Source organism: Peromyscus maniculatus, chromosome 2 (assembly GCF_049852395.1).
Source record: "Peromyscus maniculatus bairdii isolate BWxNUB_F1_BW_parent chromosome 2, HU_Pman_BW_mat_3.1, whole genome shotgun sequence".
Classification (NCBI taxonomy): domain Eukaryota; kingdom Metazoa; phylum Chordata; class Mammalia; order Rodentia; family Cricetidae; genus Peromyscus; species Peromyscus maniculatus.
In genome coordinates, this window is record NC_134853.1 from 162,791,843 (window position 1) to 162,810,748 (window position 18,906).

The 18,906-nt window shown below is 39.1% G+C and overlaps 1 protein-coding gene across 2 annotated transcripts; it reads left to right on the top strand.

Moving 5' to 3' along the window:
* Positions 1-221: 221 nt before the first annotated feature.
* Positions 222-18,186, top strand: LOC143272058 (oogenesin-3-like). 2 transcript variants are annotated; one of them, XM_076565629.1, is made up of 4 exons: positions 222-432; positions 2,459-2,772; positions 3,218-3,796; positions 17,517-18,186. In XM_076565629.1, the coding sequence occupies exons 2-4, from the start codon at positions 2,483-2,485 to the stop codon at positions 18,079-18,081; spliced, it is 1,434 nt and encodes a 477-aa protein (XP_076421744.1). In that variant the 5' UTR covers positions 222-432; positions 2,459-2,482; the 3' UTR covers positions 18,082-18,186. The 2 variants fall into 2 exon arrangements, with proteins under 2 accessions (XP_076421744.1, XP_076421745.1); XM_076565630.1 differs by lacking the exon at positions 222-432 and having other exon boundaries at positions 2,098-2,772.
* Positions 18,187-18,906: the final 720 nt, after the last annotated feature.

Consider the following 18,906-nt stretch of genomic DNA (forward strand, 5'->3'; position numbering starts at 1 on the left):
ACAGAATAGTTGCTGAGTGTTGGAATCCAGTCTAGGCACCATACTAACACCATACTGAGTTCCAGCTAAGCTTAGGTACACTGTAAAACCCCATCTCAAACGATTCAGAAACTAAGTCCATCAAACCATAACTAACAAGTCACTGTGCCTTAGTTAGGTCAATGAATTGGTAAGTAACTTTTGCCTTAGTTAGTCTAAGTCTTTTCATGGGTGAAGATCTGATCCACTCCACACAGACAACATCAAAATTCCAAAAGAAGTGGGTGGAGCCTCAGTCATTCAATCAGACTTCAGATTTCATCTGGGAGGTGTGTCGAAAGGTGTATAAGGGTCAGAACCATCAGATATCCTCAGTCTTGGAGCCAGGAGCCTCTTGGAGTCATCGTCTCCCAGGGCTAGGATCTGGAAATCTGTTACCAGTGTTCAGATCAGGTAAGTAAGTCCTTTACCTCCATCAAGTCACCCTGTCTCACCCAGAGTCTAGCCTTAGGTTCACCTCAATGTATTATTTCTATCTCTTTTAGTTGCTAATTTTTTTGTTTTTATGACAAGAACTTCCTATATAACTCTGCCTGGCCTCAAGTTCTCAGAGATTCTGCTGGATAATAATCAGAGCCAGCAAGTTTTGTTTATGTCAAAGTCATTATTTGAGTCTGTTTGTAGTGTCTCTGTTTAGAGGCAGTTCCACTGTGAATATCAGGGTGAACCTGAACTCCAGGAAATTCTGGGGGGTAGTTACACACGAATCAGTCAAAAGATTTGACTGCTAGTCTTTTTCATTTTCTTTCTTTCTTTCTTTCTTTCTTTCTTTCTTTCTTTCTTTCTTTCTTTCTTTCTTTCTTTCTTTCTTTCTTTCTTTCTTCCTTCCTTCCTTCCTTCCTTCCTTTCTTTCTTTCTTTCTTTCATCCTTTCTTTCTTTCCCTCTTTCTCTTTCTTTCTTTCCCTCTTTCTCTTTCTTTCTTCCTCTTTCTTTCTTTCTTTCTTTCTTTCTTTCTTTCTTTCTTTCTTTCTTTCTTTCTTTCTTTCTTTCTTTCTCTTCCTCTTTCTTTCTTTCTTTCTTTCTTTCTTTCTTTCTTTCTTTCTTTCTTTCTTTCTTTCTTTCTTTCTTTCTCTTCCTCTTCCTCTTTCTTTCTTTCTTTCTTTCTTTCTTTCTTTCTTTCTTTCTTTCTTTCTTTCTCTTTTCCTTTCTCTTTCTCTCTTTCTTTTTGGTATTTTGACATGTCACAGAATCTCTCTGTAGAACAGGCTGACTTGAACTCATAGAAATTGTCTCCAAGTGATGAGATTAAAAGCATGTGCCACGAACGCCCAGCTTGTGCTGATGTTTAGGTCAATTTAAATTAGAAATGGTTGTGTATACCTTTAATCCCAGCACTTGGGAGGCAGAGGCAGGCAGAGCTCTCTGAGTTCAAGGCCAGCCTGGGATACAGAGTGAGTCCTAGGACAGCCTAGGCTGAGATCCTGTAACAACAACCACAATAGCAAGAAGTCCTTTTTCTCTGCTGGTTGATCCATGGTCCCATCACGGAGACTAGGATGTTCTGAATCTTGCAGGAAGCAGCCTGCTTCCCTGGTCTCAATGTTCAAATTATAATGTTCCATTAGTTTTGGGAGACCTCAAGTAGGATGTTCTAGAACTCTAGGAGTAAGTAACCATGATATTGGACTAGTGAGTTTCTTGACTGTGACATGTAAATTATCATTTCCATTCCAGAGTCCTTCCCAGATGCTTTACAAACATTACAGACCTAGGCAGTAGCTACTGAAGGTTTATTGACCAACTTTTTACTTTTTAGTGGTTTTTTGTTTTGTTTTGGTTTTTCAAGACAGGGTTTCTCTGTGTAGCTTTGGATCCTGTCCTGGGACTTGCACTGTAGAGTAGGCTGGCCTCCATCTCATAGAGATCTACCTGGCTCTGTCTCCCAAGTGCTGGGATTAAAGACATGGGCCACCACTGGCAGGCTGTTTCTTTCTTACTCTGTTCAGCTCTGTAGCACAGAGAATACAAGCTTGCAAGCCTCCTGAAACATCAGGACCAGTGATAACCAACAAGTGAATTCAATAACTAATGATGTCCATCTCACAGATTCCCTCAATTATTCCAGGCTGGGTCAGCCAGGTGAACAGAGACTGGCAAGGTTGGAAACTGGATGTTTCCTTTGCTTTCTTTGAGGTCCTGGAGAACTGACCACATGGGTGAGCCTTCAGGCTTCCTGGAGAGCCCTTAGTGGAAATGGACTCACCTGAACTGTGGTTGGAATAGGATGGGGTGTTTGGGAAAGAGCATGCTTTTGAGAGGCTTCACACTGCAGACAGGAGAAGTGTGGCTTTAAAACCATCACATGGTGAACAAAATGTGAAAACTGAGATGTCCACCATCACCACAGAGAGGTTCTTGTGTGGGAAGAAGGGCCTCCTAAGTTTTCTGAATGGTGTCTTTTCTTTCATGCTTCCTCAGCATTATTATCCCTGAAAACCAGTCATGATGGGAGACCAGGCCCCACCCACACTCAAACAGCTGGCAAGACAAAGGATGCTGAGGGAGGAGGACTTGACCATTTCTATTCTGGAGGACCTGCCTGTGGGGCTGCTCCCGGAGATGTTTGAGGAGGCCTTCAATGACAGACGTACAAACATTGTGAGGGCCATGGTCCCTATATGGCCATTCCCAGACCTTTCTGTAGGAGCCCTGATAAAGAACCCCCACCTGGAGAATTTGAAAGCTCTGCTTGCTGGACTAGATGTGCTGATTGCAGACAAGGTTCATCCCAGGTAATCAGGGCCCCTCTAGGGTGGAGGAAGGCTGTGGGGGTGCAGAGAAGGAACAACTGGGGACAGGGAGAACTTGGCCAAAGGTGGATCAGAGGATTCTTATAGCATCAGCGTAGAGAACTGCAGAGGATTGGGCCAGGTCTCAGGCGTCTGGGCAATTAATGGCAAATGTGGAGGGCACAAGAGTAGACATAGCCATTGAGGAATAGGCCTCTCCCTGCCAGCTCCACAGTTAAAAATGGAATGAGGCTGGGGTTAATGGGAATGGAATGGAGGGAGGTGAGATAGATGCCTTGCTGGCAAATATCCATTTTCACTGAGCATGAGGCTTGATTTTGAGAAAGCAAAGATTTGGAAGGGAAGCTGATATGAGATGTGGACAAGAAGTAGACTGTAAGATGTATCTTGTCTTGTCTTCTGGGAATTCTACCTGTTTTACCAACAGGAGGTCAAAACTCAGAGTGCTTGATTTGACGGATGTGGACCATGACTTCTGGAGCATTAGGGCAGGAACCCATGAAGGTGACTGCTCACCACAAGCCGAGGGGCAGGAGCAACCAGTGGAAATCAGTCCTAACTCTGAGGTGAAGAAACGTTTTAAGGTAGTAACTGATCTTGAACTCATAAAGGCCAGGTTCAATCAATGTGACTGGTACTTGTTACGGTGGGCCCAGCAGCGAAATGATTCCATTCATCTATGCTGTAGAAAGCTGAAGATTTGGGATTCACCGGTCCTTGCTGCTGTACAGATCTTCAAATTGATAAATCTAGACTGTATCCTGAAGCTGGAACTGACCCAGTGGTCACTTGAATTCATGGTACAGCTTTTTCCTTACTTGGAGCAGATGAGAAATCTTCATACCCTTGAGCTAAAGGGAATTCAGAAGCCCTTAAGATCTGCTGCTTCTGCAGAGCAAGAATGGATAAGCATGTTGCTTTCTCAGATCTCCAGATTCCCTTGTCTCCAGAATCTCTCTGTATCTAATATCTACTTTTTAACAGGCTGCCTTGAAAAGTGGCTCAGGTAAGGAAGGATGGAGAGCTTCCTCCAGAACATAGTAACCATATCCTTTTCTCTACAGATTAGTGGGTCCTTGATGGTCTGACCACTGTGAACCTAGCAGTGGTGGAGACATAGGTTAACCCGGCAGATGAGCCCTATGCTCAGACATGTGTGAACAGGCACTAGCACACCTGTAATTGTTCATGCATAAAAGGTTGTTTAGGGTCCAAAAAGGGGTTGAGTAGATGGGAAAAAGGTGGTATTGGGTTTGAAGTTGGGGAAACTGGACACAGCAGTGGTGGGGAACACACATATCAGGTGACTCTTTTTTTATGTATTAAGAAAAATTTTTCATTCATTTTACACACAAATCAAAGACCCCCCCTCTTCCCTCCTCTCCTCAGCACCCCTTCCCAACCCACCCTCCACTCCCACCCACAAGAAGGCAAGGCCTCCCATGGGGAGGCACATCCAGTAGAAGCAATTCCAAGCCCTTCCCCTGCCTCTAGGCTGTACAAGGTGTCCCATCATAGGTAGGGTGATATAAAAAGCCCGCTCATTCTCCAGACATGGATTCTGATCCTACCGCCAGGGGGCCCCCCCAAGCAGATCAAGCTATGCAACTGTCTCACCATGCAGGGGGCCTAGTTCAGTCCCATGCAGGCTCCACAGCTGTTGATCCACCTTTCATGATTTCCCACTGGTTTGGTTTGGTTGTCTCTGCATGTTTCCCTACCATGGTCCTGATGCATTTGCTCATAGAATCCCTCTTCTTTCTCTTTGACTGGACTCCTGGAGCTCTGCCTGGTGTTTGGCAGTGAATCTCTGCATATGCTTCCATCAGTCATTGGAGAAAAGCTCTATGATGACAGTTAGGGTTTTCACCCATCTGATCACTGGAGAAAGCCAGTTTAGTTCGGGCACCCTCTCCACTATTTCTAGAAGTCCCATCTGGGATCATTCTTGGGGATTCTAGGCAACTTTCCCAGCACTGGATTTCTCTATATCCCCATGATATCTCTCTATCATGGTATTTCTTCATTGCTTTCCCCATCCATCCCTGTTTCAGCTCATCCATCCCATTCCTTTTTGTTCTCATCCCCTATCTCCTAACCTCCATTGCCCACTCCTCATCCCCATTTTACTCATGGAAATATATATTTCCCCTTCTCAGGGCGATCCATGCATCCCTCTTTGGGTCTTCCTTGTTAGTTAGCTACTCTGTATTTGTGGATTGTTGTCTAATTATCCTTTGCTTTACATCTAGTATCCACTTATGAGTGAGTACATACCAAGTTTGTCCTTCTCAGTTTGGGTTACCTCACTCAGGATGATATTTTCTAGTTCCATCCATTTGCCTGCAAATTTCATGATGTCTATTGGTTGAAATATTAAGGCAACTCCACCTAGTTAAAAGGGAGGTTTATTTTGTGGGGTAACTTACAAGTGAAGGGATAGGTTACAGGTTCCAGGAAAGGTGAAGCACAATCCAGCTGTGTTCTCTGGAGAACTCTGCTCGGTCTACCTCCAGCATCCAGGATCCAGGAACCAAGAGAGCCTGCACTTCCAGATCTCAGGTCTTCAGCCTCCTGTCTTGGCCCTACCTTGTAGGCGTGACAGTTACCAGAAGCATCATTTGGGGTAGTAATTCCTGGACAGAGCTGGAACAGCTAGCCACTAAAGATGTCATTGTTTCTCTGTGCTAAGTAGTACTCCATTGTGTATACATACCACATTTTCTTAATCCACTCTTCACTTGAGGGGCATCTAGGTTGTTTCCAGGTTCTAGTTATTACAAATAATGGTGATATGAACATAGTTGAGCATATTTCCTTGTGGTATGTTTGAGCATTCCTAGGGTATATGCCGAAGAGTGGTATAGCTGGGTGTAGATGTAACCAATCGTCTTATTAAAATAAGAAACACAGAGCCAAGGTAAAAGAGAAAGCCGAGAGGTCAGAGCTCAGAGATAAAATCTTACCTCCTGCAGTGCTCCTAGCTTCCCCGAGAGAGAGCTACTTCCTGTTTTTCCGTGTTTAAATATTCTTTCTGTTCTGCCTTCTCATTGGTTGTAAACCCAACCACATGACTGCCTCATCACTGCCTGTAAGTACCGCCCTCCAGGTCTTAAAGGCGTATGTCTCCAATACTGGCTGTATCCCTGAACACACAGAAATCTACCTAGCTCTTCTAACCACCACGCTCTTGCTATGGCTCTAATAGCTCTGACCCCAGGGCAACTTTATTTATTAATATAAAATTAAAATCACATTTCAGTACAAATAAAATATCACCATATTTCCCCTTTTTTATTTTAATAAAAAGAAAAAAGGCAAAAGGTTATAACTAACAAAAGAAAAACTATATACAAAAGTACAATAACTATATACAATATATACAAGTAACAAATACCTAAACGATGTCTAGTCCATTTGTATTTGACAAATCAGAGAAAATAATTTCCTTATCTATCCTATTTTAGTAAGTTTAAAATGTATCTAATTCACTTTCTATCCTAATTAATCTTTAACTATAACTAACTAATCTTCAACTCCCTCAGAGACCCAAGAAGGAAATAATATTAGCTAACAAAAATAAAAACAGGAAGTGCACAAAAGCAACTTCCAAAAATTTTGTGAGTTGACAGAAACAGCCAGCTGCCTGGACAGTCACCTGAGGTTTCTTCACAGTGCTGGGGCATCATCTTCAGCCTATAGGCCTATCGTATCCGACAGACTCATCTGTGAAGTAGGCTGTACACAAGGTCAACAGTTCAACCTCACATTGGGTGAGAGCAGTCCATGTACCAGAAACACCTGAATTTCACTAGTGTCCTGTCATGATTCAGGATTTTAAATTTTGGAAATTGTTGACAGTTTTTTAATTCAGCTGTCCATTCTTCTTGGCTGTGTATATATGGCTTCATCTCAGCATCCCCTTCTTCTCCACATCCCTCTATTAAATGCCAGTCTACTAGTGAGAGGCATGAGCTTTCAGTTGTTGTTCCATTGCACAACAGAAGCCATCGGCCCACTGCCTGTTCAGCTGCCTTCAAAGAAAAGGACACTGTACCTTTTCCAGATTGTGAAGTCCACTTTAGGGATGGTGCCATATTGTCCTGGCCTCAGAAGATGCCTTCTGATAAAGCCATAACCACACTTGTTTTGGCAGGAATCGGTAGTCCTTTGTTTTGTGTTCTGTCTGTCCATTTTGTCCTGTTGATTTGAGGATACTTTGTTGTCCAGTGGCTAACTTTTGCCACAAAGAAAGTTAACTCCATATGCAGTTTCTTTAATGCCCATATTTTCTCTGAAGTAGATTGGTACTGCCAGGAGCCGACATGTCTCAAAAAAGAAAAATTTTTAAGTTATTAAAACATTTTAAATGCCATATTCTGTAGATCTCTGAAGGGTTTGAAGATGACCTGTCTAAAATATATCTGTTCAATTTTTTAAAACATATCTAATATGACTACAATTTCTATTGTAATGTCTATAACTACTAACTTTTATTTTTTTATATCCTAATAGTTGGTAATAATGTAAAGTATTTAAAAGTAGTAATTATCTTTTTCTTTTTTTTTTCTTTCTCTTTTTTTTTTTTAAATAAGAACCTTAAATCTAATCTCCTTTGCTTAGCCTTTTTCTTAACCCTTGACAACAACTTGTAACCAACCCCCCTAAACAATGAAAATTATCCCAGACCCAAAACTCATTAAAAGAACCAAAAAACCACCTGCCCCACACCACTTCTTTGGCAATGTGGGTGTCATATTCTTAAAATTGTTTCCTGTTGGGTATGGGCGAAGTTATCTTTATCCTGAAAGAAAAATTTAGGTTAATTGTCAAATTCTAGGAAAGGTAACTATATCCTTTATTATTATCCAGTCTGTGTATAAAGCCAAAGTTTAGGGTTTATCTCAAGTCCTTATTTAAGTAGTCTTTGAGACTGGATCATCTCAGCTAGTCATCTCAAAATTGCTCTGAGCACCTTGTAGTTCAAAGCTGATCTGTAGATGATGTTTGTCAGTTTAGTGATATTATTATTGTCTACGTGGAATTGTTGTTGTTGTGGGGCCCCATCTTCTTTCCGGAGACTTCAGTTGATGTTAGGCCTGGCCGTGATTTCCTGCAGAAAACTGATAAGAGACTCGAACACAAAGACATATATATGTAGCTAATTGAAGCCTTTTTTTTAGAATTAGTTAGTACTCTATATGACCATTTATATCTTAACAAAGTTTAAAATGTATATATATATATATCTATATATATTAATCTTGTAAATTTTGATATAAAATTTATACTTTAAGAAAAGTTTAAAGAATCAGAATAGAATAAAAGAGTTGAGATTAGTAATAGAATAGTCCTCTAATTAATTTGGCTTTTGTCCTGTCCCATAGCAGAAAATGGCTCTTTTATTCTGGCATGATACAGGGAGTTTGTATTTTTATTTTAACAACATGTTTGAGTTTAAAGAAGGAGAGAGCCATTCTCCAACTCCAAAGTCATCTTTAAATTTTAATTGAACTGGGACTATTAGAAAACCAATAGTGTTAAATCTTTAGAGAAAAGCAGAAACAAACATTTAAGAAGACATAAAATTTTTTAGATAATATATACCCATACACCGTTTCATTCTGTTTCCTGGGATAGATGATTTGTCCCTTTTTTTTAGTTGTCTCATTTGTCTTGTGTTCTTTAGATTCCTTAACCTTCATTCTCCTAAAAGACAAAAACAAAAACCTTCCCCCAAGACTAATTTTGGGGATGTTTCTTTTTGGCAAGTTATTATCTGATTAAATGAAAAGACATGTGTTACAGGTACAAGTTAGTTTAAATTGGATGTTCATGCTGGTTGATGAACTATCACCTCCTCTAATTAAGAGGTTTTTCTTGTTCAAATCGGACCTTTATCAATTTTGATGGTACCCACAGCTTATCTTCTCCTGTAGAAACAAAAGCAAAACCTCGTCCCCAACGTAATACATACCTGGTTTCCATTTTGAGGTCAGCACATCCTTAAAGTATATAGGCTGATTTAATTCTGTAGTTTTTTTTATTACCCAATGTCTCTCTGTCTCTCTGTTTCTGTCTCTCTGTCTCTCTGTCTCTCTCTCTCTCTCTCTCTCTCTCTGGATTTACACCTAGGACTCTAGGTGGCTGTTTTGAAATTCGCTCGGATTTCTACTGTTCTACACAGATTTGGTAAGTCATAAAGGAAACTATTTAAAAGACAATTTTTTTCCACATTTAAAAAAATGGGTTTCCTGTGTACATTAAAAAAAAATTGGGTTTTGTTTAAAATTTTAGGCAGTCTGACAATGGAACAACTATATAAAAAGATTAATATTATGAAAATTATGCAGTTTATCACCATGCTTATTCTCATTTTACTATTTAAAAAGATAGTCGATTTAAGTGCCAGGATAACAGCTTTAGAAAAACCTGTTAAACCTGTAAAAATTCAGACAGGAAAAATTAACAGTAAAGTTGGTTCAAGTTTGGATCATAAGGTTACAGAAAGAAAGCCTGTTTTCACACAGTCACCCTTAATTTATCCTGTAACCGTACAGCAGATGCCTGATCAAATGGCTACACAAAATATCTGGGCTCCAATTAAACTGATAGATTTTAAAAGGTTTAAAGAGACAATAGTATCTTATGACATGCATTCCCCATATGTAAAACAAATGTTAAACTCTTGGTCAACATATAATAAGATTATACCACAGGACTGGCGGGACCTTGCACAAGCTGTTCTGGAACCCAGCCAGAGAATTCAATTTCTAACGTGGTTTAAGGATGAAACTAGAAACGTAAAAAAACAATGAACGGATAAAAAAATACAAGTTTGTCAGGATCAGCTTATTGGAGAAGGCCAATATGCTTCAATACAAACACAATGTTTATATGATGTTCAAACCGTAATTTTATGTCAAATGACAGCCTTGAATGCATGGGACAGAGTTGAGGAACCAAAAAAAAAACCTGAGTCATTCACAAAGGTTATACAAGGCCCAAAAGAATCTTTCACAGATTTTTTAGAAAGACTGGCTTCAGCAGTAAACAAAATGGTCTCAGGATCAAAAGCTAGTAAGACAATAATTAAAGCTTTGACATTTGAGAATGCAAATACAACATACAAAAAAATAATCAGGCCATTAAAGACAAGATCTACACCTTTGAAAGATTAGATTAGAAAAACAATTAATGTTGAGGCTGATGAGCATAATGATACGTGGGTAGGAGAAGTAATTTCAAAAGGTTTGAGGAGTGTTAGATGTTTTGGGTGTGGAAAACAAAGACATTTTAAAAGGGACTGTAAACAGGTCATTCCTAAAAGCAATGTTTCTTCAAGAAACAATGACAACAAAAGGCCCCTTCCTTCTGGAGTATACAAAAGGTGTGGTAAGGAAAAACACTGGACCAAGGAATGTAGATCAACAAAGGACAGACAGGGTAATCCTTTGCCTCAGTTTTCGGGAAACTCCCATAACAAAACCAGTTCAAACCTTTCCTGCAGCTGTAGAGGAAATCCCTGCTCTGAGCGATTAAATAACCAAATGACTATTAAAATAAATCATGCTGGTCAAGATGATAAAAAATAAAAAATTAAAAAAAAAACATAAAAAATTTTTTTTGACAAACTTCTATTAATAAACAGAGACCAAAATTAACGATAAAAATAAATAGTGTTTTGTTGTCTGGTCTGGTAGACACAGGTACGGACATAACCATAATTACACCAAAATTTTGGCATCCAGCTTGGCCTCTTCAGGAGGTAAACGTTCAACTGTTAGAAATTGGGACATTATCTAGAGTGAAACAGAGTGCAAGATGGCTAAAATGTATAGGTCCAGAAGGACAGAGAGGAAAATTAAAACCATATGTCGCTAACATAGCTATAAACCTGTGGGGTCGAGACTTGTTGCAACAATAAAATACTCAGATTAAAATCCCTCCAATCTCAGAAACAAATCATAAACTAACACATGTTTCTGAGAAAAATATTAAAAGACATTATTTTGAGTGGTCACCAGCCATCCATATTATACAAAAACAGGACACAACAACTGATAATCCTCCAAAAATACCAACAGCTCTACCTTTAAAATGGTTAACAGACAAGCCTATCTGGGTTCAACAATGGCCTTTAACAACAGAGAAACTCCAGGCTTTAGAAGAGCTGATAAAAAAACAGCTAAATGCTCAACATATTAAACAGTCAACCAGCCCTTGGAATTCTCCTGTATTTGTTATTAAAAAAAAATCTGGTAAATAAAAAATGGTAACAGACCTTAGAGCAATTAACAAAGTAATTCAGCCAATGGGCTCTCTACAATCTGGAATTCCTTTGCCTACTCTGTTACCAAAAGAATGACCTCTCATAGTTATTGATTTAAAAGACTGTTTCTTTTCAATACCCTTACAAGAAAAAAACAAAAAAAGATTTGCTTTCACAGTGCCTACTTATAATAATTCTCAACCGGTTAAAAGATTTCAATGGAGGGTCCTCCCACAGGGAATGTTAAATAGCCCAACTCTGTGTCAATATTTTGTACAACAGCCATTAGAAGTGATACGTAAAAAATTTCCTAAATCTATAATTTATCATTATATAGATGATATTTTACTAGCTAACTCAAATACAGATACTTTAAAAAAAATGTTTAAAGAAGTAAAAAAAAATTTGCCTTGTTGGGGATTACAAATTGCTCCTAAAAAAATACAAAGAAGAGATTCTATTAATTATTTAGGATATAAAATAAAATATTTATTTTATTTTATAATCTCCAGGTAGATTGATTCCCTATTTTCTGAGAAACTGCCATACTGATTTCCAAAGTGGCTGTACCAGTTTGCACTCCCACCAACAGTGGAGTGTCCCCTTTGCTCCACATCCTCTCCAAGATAAGCTGTGTGCAATGCTTTTGATCTTAGCCATTCTGACAGGTGTAAGATGGTATCTCAGAGTTGTTTTGATTTGCATCTACCTGATGATTAAGGATGCTGAGCAATTCCTTAAATTTGAAATTCCTTTTGGTCATTTGAAATTATTCTTTTGAGAATTTTCTGTTTAGCTATGTAGTCCTCTTTTGTTTGTTTGTTTGTTTTTGGTTTTGTTTTGTGTTTTGTGTCAAGACAAGTTTCTCTGTGTAGTTTTAGTACTTGTCCTGGATCTCACTCTGTAGACCAGGCTGGCCTTGAACTCACAAAGATCCATCTGGCTCTGCCTCCCAAGTGCTAGAATTGAAGGTGTGTACCACCACCACCACTATATCCATATTTTAATTGAATTGTTCCTTAATTTGATGTCTAGTTTGTTGAGTTCTTTATATATTTTGGAGATCAGTCTTCTGTCAGCTGTGGGGTTGGTGAAGATCTTTTCCCATTCTGTAGGCTCTTTTTGTCTTCTTGACCATGTCTTTTGCCCTACAAAAGAGTCTCAGTTTCAAGAGGTCCCATTTATTAATTGTTGCTCTCAGTGTCTGTGCTACTTGAGTTATATTTAGGAAGTGGTCTCCTGTGCCAATGCATTCAAGAGTATTTCTACTTTTTCCTCTATCAAGTTCAGTGTAACTGGATTTATGTTAAGGTCTTTGATCCACTTGGACTTGAGTTTTGTGCATGGTGACAGATATGGATCTATTTGCCATCTTTTACCATGTTGACATCCAGTTATGCCAGCACCCTTTGGTGAAGATACTTTCTTTTTTCCATTGTAAAGTTTTGGCTTCTTTGTCAAACAAAAATCAGGTGATCAAATGTATGTGGATTAATGTCAGAATCTTCAATTTGATTCCATTGGTCCATATGTCTGTTTTTATGCTAATACCAGGCTGGTTTTTATACTATAGGTCTATAGTAGAGCTTGATGTCAGGGATAATGGTGCCTCCAGAAGTAGTTTGGTTGTACGGGATTCTTTTAGGTATCCTGGTTTTTCTTTTTTCCAAATGAAATTGAGTTTTGTCCTTTCCTGGACAGTGAAGAATTGTGTTTGAATTTTGATGGGGATTGCATTGAATATGTAGACTGCTTTTGGTAAGATTGCCATTTTTACTTTGTTAATCCTACCTATCCATGAGCATGGGAGATCTTTCCATTTTCTGATATCTTCTTCAATTTCTTTCTTCAGAGACTTAAAGTTCTTGTCATACAGGTCTTTCATTTGCTTAGTTAGAGTTACACCAAGGTATTTTATATTATTTGTGGCTATTGTAAAGGGTGATGGTTCTCTGATTTCTTTCTCGGCCCTTTTATCATTTGTATATAGTTGATTTTTTTTTTTGAGTTGATCTTGTATCCTGCCACTTTTCTGAAGGCGTTAATCAGCTGTATGAGTTCCCTGGTAGAATTTTTTGGGGTCACTTATATATACTATCATATTGTCTGCAAATAGTGAAATTTTGACTTCTTCCTTTCCAATTTGTATCCCCTTGATCTCCTTTTATTGTCTTATTTCTCTAGCTAGAACTTCAAGTACAATATTGAATAAATATGGGGAGAGTGGTCACCCTTGTCTTGTTCCTGAATTTAGTGGAATCACTTTGGGTTTCTCTCCATTGTTTTTGATGTTGGCTGTTGACTTGCTGTAAATTGCCTTTATTATATTTAGGTTTTGTCCCTTACTTCTGGTCTCTCCATGACCTTTATCACGAAGGGGTGTTGGATTTTGTCAAAGGCTTCTTCAGCATCTAATGAGACGATCATGTGTTTTTTTTCTTTCAGTTTGTTTATATGGTGTATTACTTTGACAGATTTTTGTATGTTGAACCATGCTTGCATCCCTGGGATGAAACCTACTTAGTCATTGTGGATAATTTTTTGATGTGTCCTTGGAGTATGTTTGCCAGTATTTTATTGAATATTTTTGCATTAATGTTCATGAGGTAGATTGGTCTGTAATTCTCTTTCTTTGTTGCATCTTTGTGTGACTTGGGAATCAGTAACTGTAGCCTCATAAAAGGAGTTTAGTAATGTTCCTTCACTTCTATTGCGTGGAACAATTTGAAGAGTATTGGAATTAACTCTTCTTTGAAAATCTAGTAGAATTATTTGTTGAAATCTTCTGGTCCTGGACTTTTCTTGGTTGGACTTTTAGGTGACTGTATCGATTTCCTTAGGGGTTGTAGGTCAATTTAAATAGTTTATCTGATCTGGATTTAACTTTGGTATGTGATACCTATCCAGAAAATTGTCCATTTCTTTCAGATTTTCCAATTTTGTGGACTACAGGTTTTTTGAAGTATGACCTGATGATTCTCTGGATCTTTTCATTGTCAGTTGTTATATCTCCCTTTTCATTTCTGATTTTGTTAATTTGGATGTTCTCTCTCTCTCTCTCTCTGCCTTTGGTTAGGATGGATAAGGGCTTGTCTATCTTGTTGACTTTTTTCAAAGAACCAACTCTTTGTTTCATTGATTCTTTATATTGTTCTCTTTGTTTCTATTTCATTGATTTCAGCTCTCAATTTTATTATTACCTGGTGTCTATTTGTCCTGGGTAAGTTTGTCTCTTTTTGTTCTAGAGCTTTCAGTTGTGCTGTTGAGTCATTAGTGTGAGATTTCTCCAACTTCTTTATGTGGGCATTTAGTGCTATGAATTTTCCTCTTTGCACTGTTTTCATAGTGTCCCATAAGTTTGTCTCTGTAGTAAATTCATTTTCGTTGAACTCTAGGAAGTCTTTAATTTCTTTATTTCTTCCTTGACTCATTGGTGCTTAAGTTGAGCATTCTTCAGTTCTCATTAGATTGTAGACTTTCTGTAATTTTGTTGTTGTTGAAATCTAACTATAAGCCATGATGGTCTGAAAGAATATAGGAGGTTTATTTTAGTTTTTGTATCTGTTGAGATTTGTTTTGTGACTGAATATGTGGATGATTTTATACAAGGTTTCATGAGGTGCTGAGAAGAAGGTATATTCTTTTGTGTTAGGGTGGAATGTTCTGTAGATATCTATTAAGTCCATTTGAGTCATAACATCAGTCAGGTCCCTTATTTCTCTCTTAAGTTTCCATCTGGCAGATCTGTACAGTGATGAGAGTAGGGTGTTGAAGTTTCCCACTATTAATGTGTGGGGTTTGATGTGTGGTTTAACTTTAGTAATGTTTCTTTTACATATGTGAGTGCCCTTGTATTTGGGGCATACATGTTCAGAATTGAAACTTCATCTTTGTAGATCTCTCCTGTGGTGAGTATATAATGTCCTTCTTGTTCTCTTTTGATTTTTAGTTTGAAGTCTATTTTGTTGGATACTAGGATAGCTACATCAGCTTGTTTCTTAAGTCTATTTGATTGGAAAGACTTTTCTCAGCCTTTTATACTGAGGTAGTGTCTGGCTTTTAACTTGAAGTGTGTTTCTTTTTCTTTTTCTTTTTTTCCTTTTTTCTTTTCTTTTTTTATTAGGTTTTTTGAGACAGGGTTTCTCTGTGTAGCTTTGGAGCCTGTCTTGGAAATCACTCTGTAGACCAGGCTGGCCTTGAACTCACAGAGATCCACCTGCCTCTGCCTCCTGAGTTTTGGAATTAAAGATGTACACCACCACCACCACTGGGCAAGGCATGTTTCTTATATGCAGCAGAAAGATGAGTCCTACTCTGTATCCACTCTGTTAGCCTGTGTCTTTTTATAGGTGAATTAAGTCCATTGATATTAAAGGATATTAATGACCAGTGATTAATTCCTGTTATTTTTTGGTGGTAGTGTTGTGTTCATTTCTCTTCTTTGGGATTTACTACTGTGGGGTTATCTATTGCCTGTGTTTTCATGGGTGTATCTGACTTCCTTATGTTGGAATTTTCCTTCTAGTGCTTTTTATAGGGCTGAATTTGGGGATAGGTATTGTTTAAATCTGGTATTGTCTTTGAATGTCTTGTTCACTCTATCTATGGTGGTTGGAAGTTTTGCTGGGTGTATTAGTCTAGGCTGGCATCCATGGTCTCTTAGTGTCTCCATTACATCTGTTTAGGACCTTCTGGGTTTCAAAGTCTCCATTGAGAAGTTGGGTTTTATTTGATGGGTCTCCCTTTATAAGTGACTTGACTTTTTCCTTTGCTCTTCTTACTATTCTTTTTTTATTCTGTGTTTTAGTGGTTTAATTATTATGTGAGAAGGGAACTTCTTTGGACAGTCTAGTCTATTTGGTGTTTTATTAGTTTCTTGTATCTTCATAGATATTTCCTTCTTTAAGTTGGGAATGTTTTCTTCCATGATTTTGTTGAATATATTTTCTGTGCCTTTGAGTTGGTATTCTTCCCCTTCTTCTATCCCTATTATTCTTAGGTTTCACCATTTCATGGTGTCCCAGATTTCCTGGACATTTTGTGTTATGACTTTTTTGGCTTTGGTGTTTTCTTTGACTGACAAATTATTTCCTCTATTGTACCTCTACACCAGAGATTCTGTCTTCTATCTCTTGCATTCTGTTGGTTTTGCATGCATCTGTGCTTCCTGTTTGTTTACCGGGATTTTCTATGTCCATCATTTCCTCTGTTTGTGTCTTCTTCATTGTTTCTATTTCAATTTTCAGATCTTGGACTGTTTCCTTCACATGTTTAATTGCTTTTTAATGTTTTTTTTTTGGCCTTCTTTAAGGGATTTATTGATTTCTTCCAATTTTTTGTTTACCTTTTCCTCAATTTCTTTAAGGGAATTTTGCATTTTTTCTTTAAAGGCCTCTAACATCTTCATTTTTAAGGTTGCTTTCTTCTGCTTCTTCTACATTGTGATGTTCAGGTCTTGCTGTTATAGGAGGCTAGGTTCTGGTGATACCGTATTGCTCTTTATGTTGTTGTATGTATTTTTGCCCTGATGTCTACTCATCTCTTCCTCTATTAGGTGCAAGAGGTGCCTGTGTCAGAATGAGCTGCTATTGGTACACTCTGTGCTGGTTGTGTCTATATCTCAATCTTAGCTCTTGGTTTAATTGGAGCTGGCAGATTCTGTATATCAGGGAACTACTCCTATTCCAATCCAAGCTAGCTGATTCTGTGGCTCAGTCCCTCTTGGTCTTCTCAGGGCTCTTGGTCTAGTCAGAGCTGGTGGATTCTTTTTCTCATGAAGCCTCTCTTGGTCCAATGAGAGCTAGTAGATCCTGTGTCTCAGGAATCCACATGAGAACTGGTGGATTCCTTGACTCAGGAAGTTACTGGGGTCTCGAGCAGGTGGGTATTGTAGTAGTGTGTGTGTCTTTTAGATTGCAGGGTTTGATGGGGGTTTTTGGTGGGGAGAGCCTGGCCACAGGAGTTTTCACTGTAGATCAGCAATTGGGGCAGAGGTGGATGGGGATTCCTAAGGACTGGTTGTTCCCCAGGATCTGGGTCCTAGAGGCAGGACTCTCTGGGTGGGAGAAGAGTCACTCAACTCTTGATCCAGTGAGAGCTAGCAGATTGGTTTCCTTGTCTCAGGAAATTACTGGGGTCGCAGGCAGATGGGTATTTGGGTAGGGTGTGGTCTTGTGGATTGCAGGGTCTGATGGGGGTTTGGTAGGAGGAGCCTGGCCTCAGAGGTTTTCCCTGCTGGCCAGAAACTGGGCTAGAGTTGGGTGGGGGTTCCTGGGGACTGGCTGTGCCCCAGGGCCCATATCAGAGGATTCTTAAAGACACTGCTAGGATGAAGCTGAATAATTCCATCATATAGACAGACTGAATTTGGGGAAAACATCATATGCCTTGCTTTCATTCCCACCAATCCCCTTCAATACTATTTGGCATAACTAATCTCTTGATGTCTCCCTAGGTGCCTGAAGAACCCCATGAAGACCCTGTCAATCGGTGACTGCTGGCTCTCCCATTCAGACTTGGACTACCTGAGCCAGTGCCTGAACATCCAGGAGCTCAAACATCTGTACCTGATAGGTGTAGAGCTATCTGATTCATGCCCTAAGCTTCTTGGGCTTCTCCTTGAGAGAATCTCGAGTACCCTGCAAACCCTGGAATTGGAGGAGTGTGAGATGAGGGACTGTCATTTCAATGCTATCTTGCCTTCCCTGAGCCAATGCTCCCAGCTTACTATGGTCAATTTTTGTAATAATAACATCTCTCTGCTTGTCCTGAAGAACCTTCTACGTCACACAGCCAAGCTGAGCAAGCTGACCCATGAGAAGTACCCCGCACCTCTGGAATGCTATGAGGAATTGAGAATACTTCAAGACAAATTTATGCTACTTTGTCCTGAGCTGGTGGATATACTCAGGGCTGAAAGGCAGCCCAAGAAAGTCTCCTTCTCTACAAGAACCTGCTTGAACTGTTTTCACTGCTGTTTCTATAGCCTGGAGGACAGACTTTTTTGCCTTTGTCCATAGGTAGGATAAGGTTTCTTCTGGTACTAAAAATGGAAGCCTAGTGTTGGGAGTGTATGTATACTTTGGACATCCTCGATTGCCTATAATAAAATGTGCTGAGTTTTATGGGTTGCTAGTGTGTATTCATCGGAGTGCACAGCCCACTTATTCCCAGCATTTCAATATCTGTTTCTTTCCCCATCGCCATAACCAAGTCATGGCATGTGACAGACATGTCTCTCATCAAGGGGTTCTATAGCATATGGCTTCACAGTGCTTAATATATTGGAACGAAAATGGAGTGCAAATGGTTCAGATCACAGGGACTCAGGTTGACATGAAGAACAATGGGATGAAGGGACATGAGACTGGTAAAGTCAGAGATAAAATTATATGCATTTCTAAGTGATGATTTGGCATCAGAGAAATAATTAATACTTGTACATGTTGTTCTGGTAGCTTTTAAAGGTAGTGTGGGACCCCAGTAACCTGGAGGAGTATTGTCTGGTGTTCTTCACAGTTAGTGATTTTTCAGGACACAGTGCATTAAGAATACCAGGAATATTTTTTTTCGTGACAGGGTTTCTCTGTGTAGCTTTGAGCCTTTTCTGGAACTCTGTAGTCTAGGCTGGCCTCGAACTCACAGATATCTGCCTGCCTCTGCCTCCCGAGTGCTGGGGTTAAAGGTGTGCACCACCACTGCCCGGCAAATACCAGGAATTTTAATCATGCAGGGATGTCTCCTCAGTGGAGATAAAAAAAAAAAAAAAAACACCTACATTCCATCTCGAAAACCCAGAGTGGATTTTGTTGAGGACCTGGAGAGCTTTAGCTATAGAGGCAGAC

Bases quoted from the DNA above. Each gene is read 5' to 3' on its own strand.
- LOC143272058 (XM_076565629.1), top strand. From the start codon at position 2,483: ATGATGGGAGACCAGGCCCCACCCACACTCAAACAGCTGGCAAGACAA. The intron at 2,773-3,217 runs GTAATCAGGGCC...TTTTACCAACAG, and splicing joins GCAGACAAGGTTCATCCCAG to GAGGTCAAAACTCAGAGTGC. The intron at 3,797-17,516 runs GTAAGGAAGGAT...ATGTCTCCCTAG, and splicing joins TGCCTTGAAAAGTGGCTCAG to GTGCCTGAAGAACCCCATGA.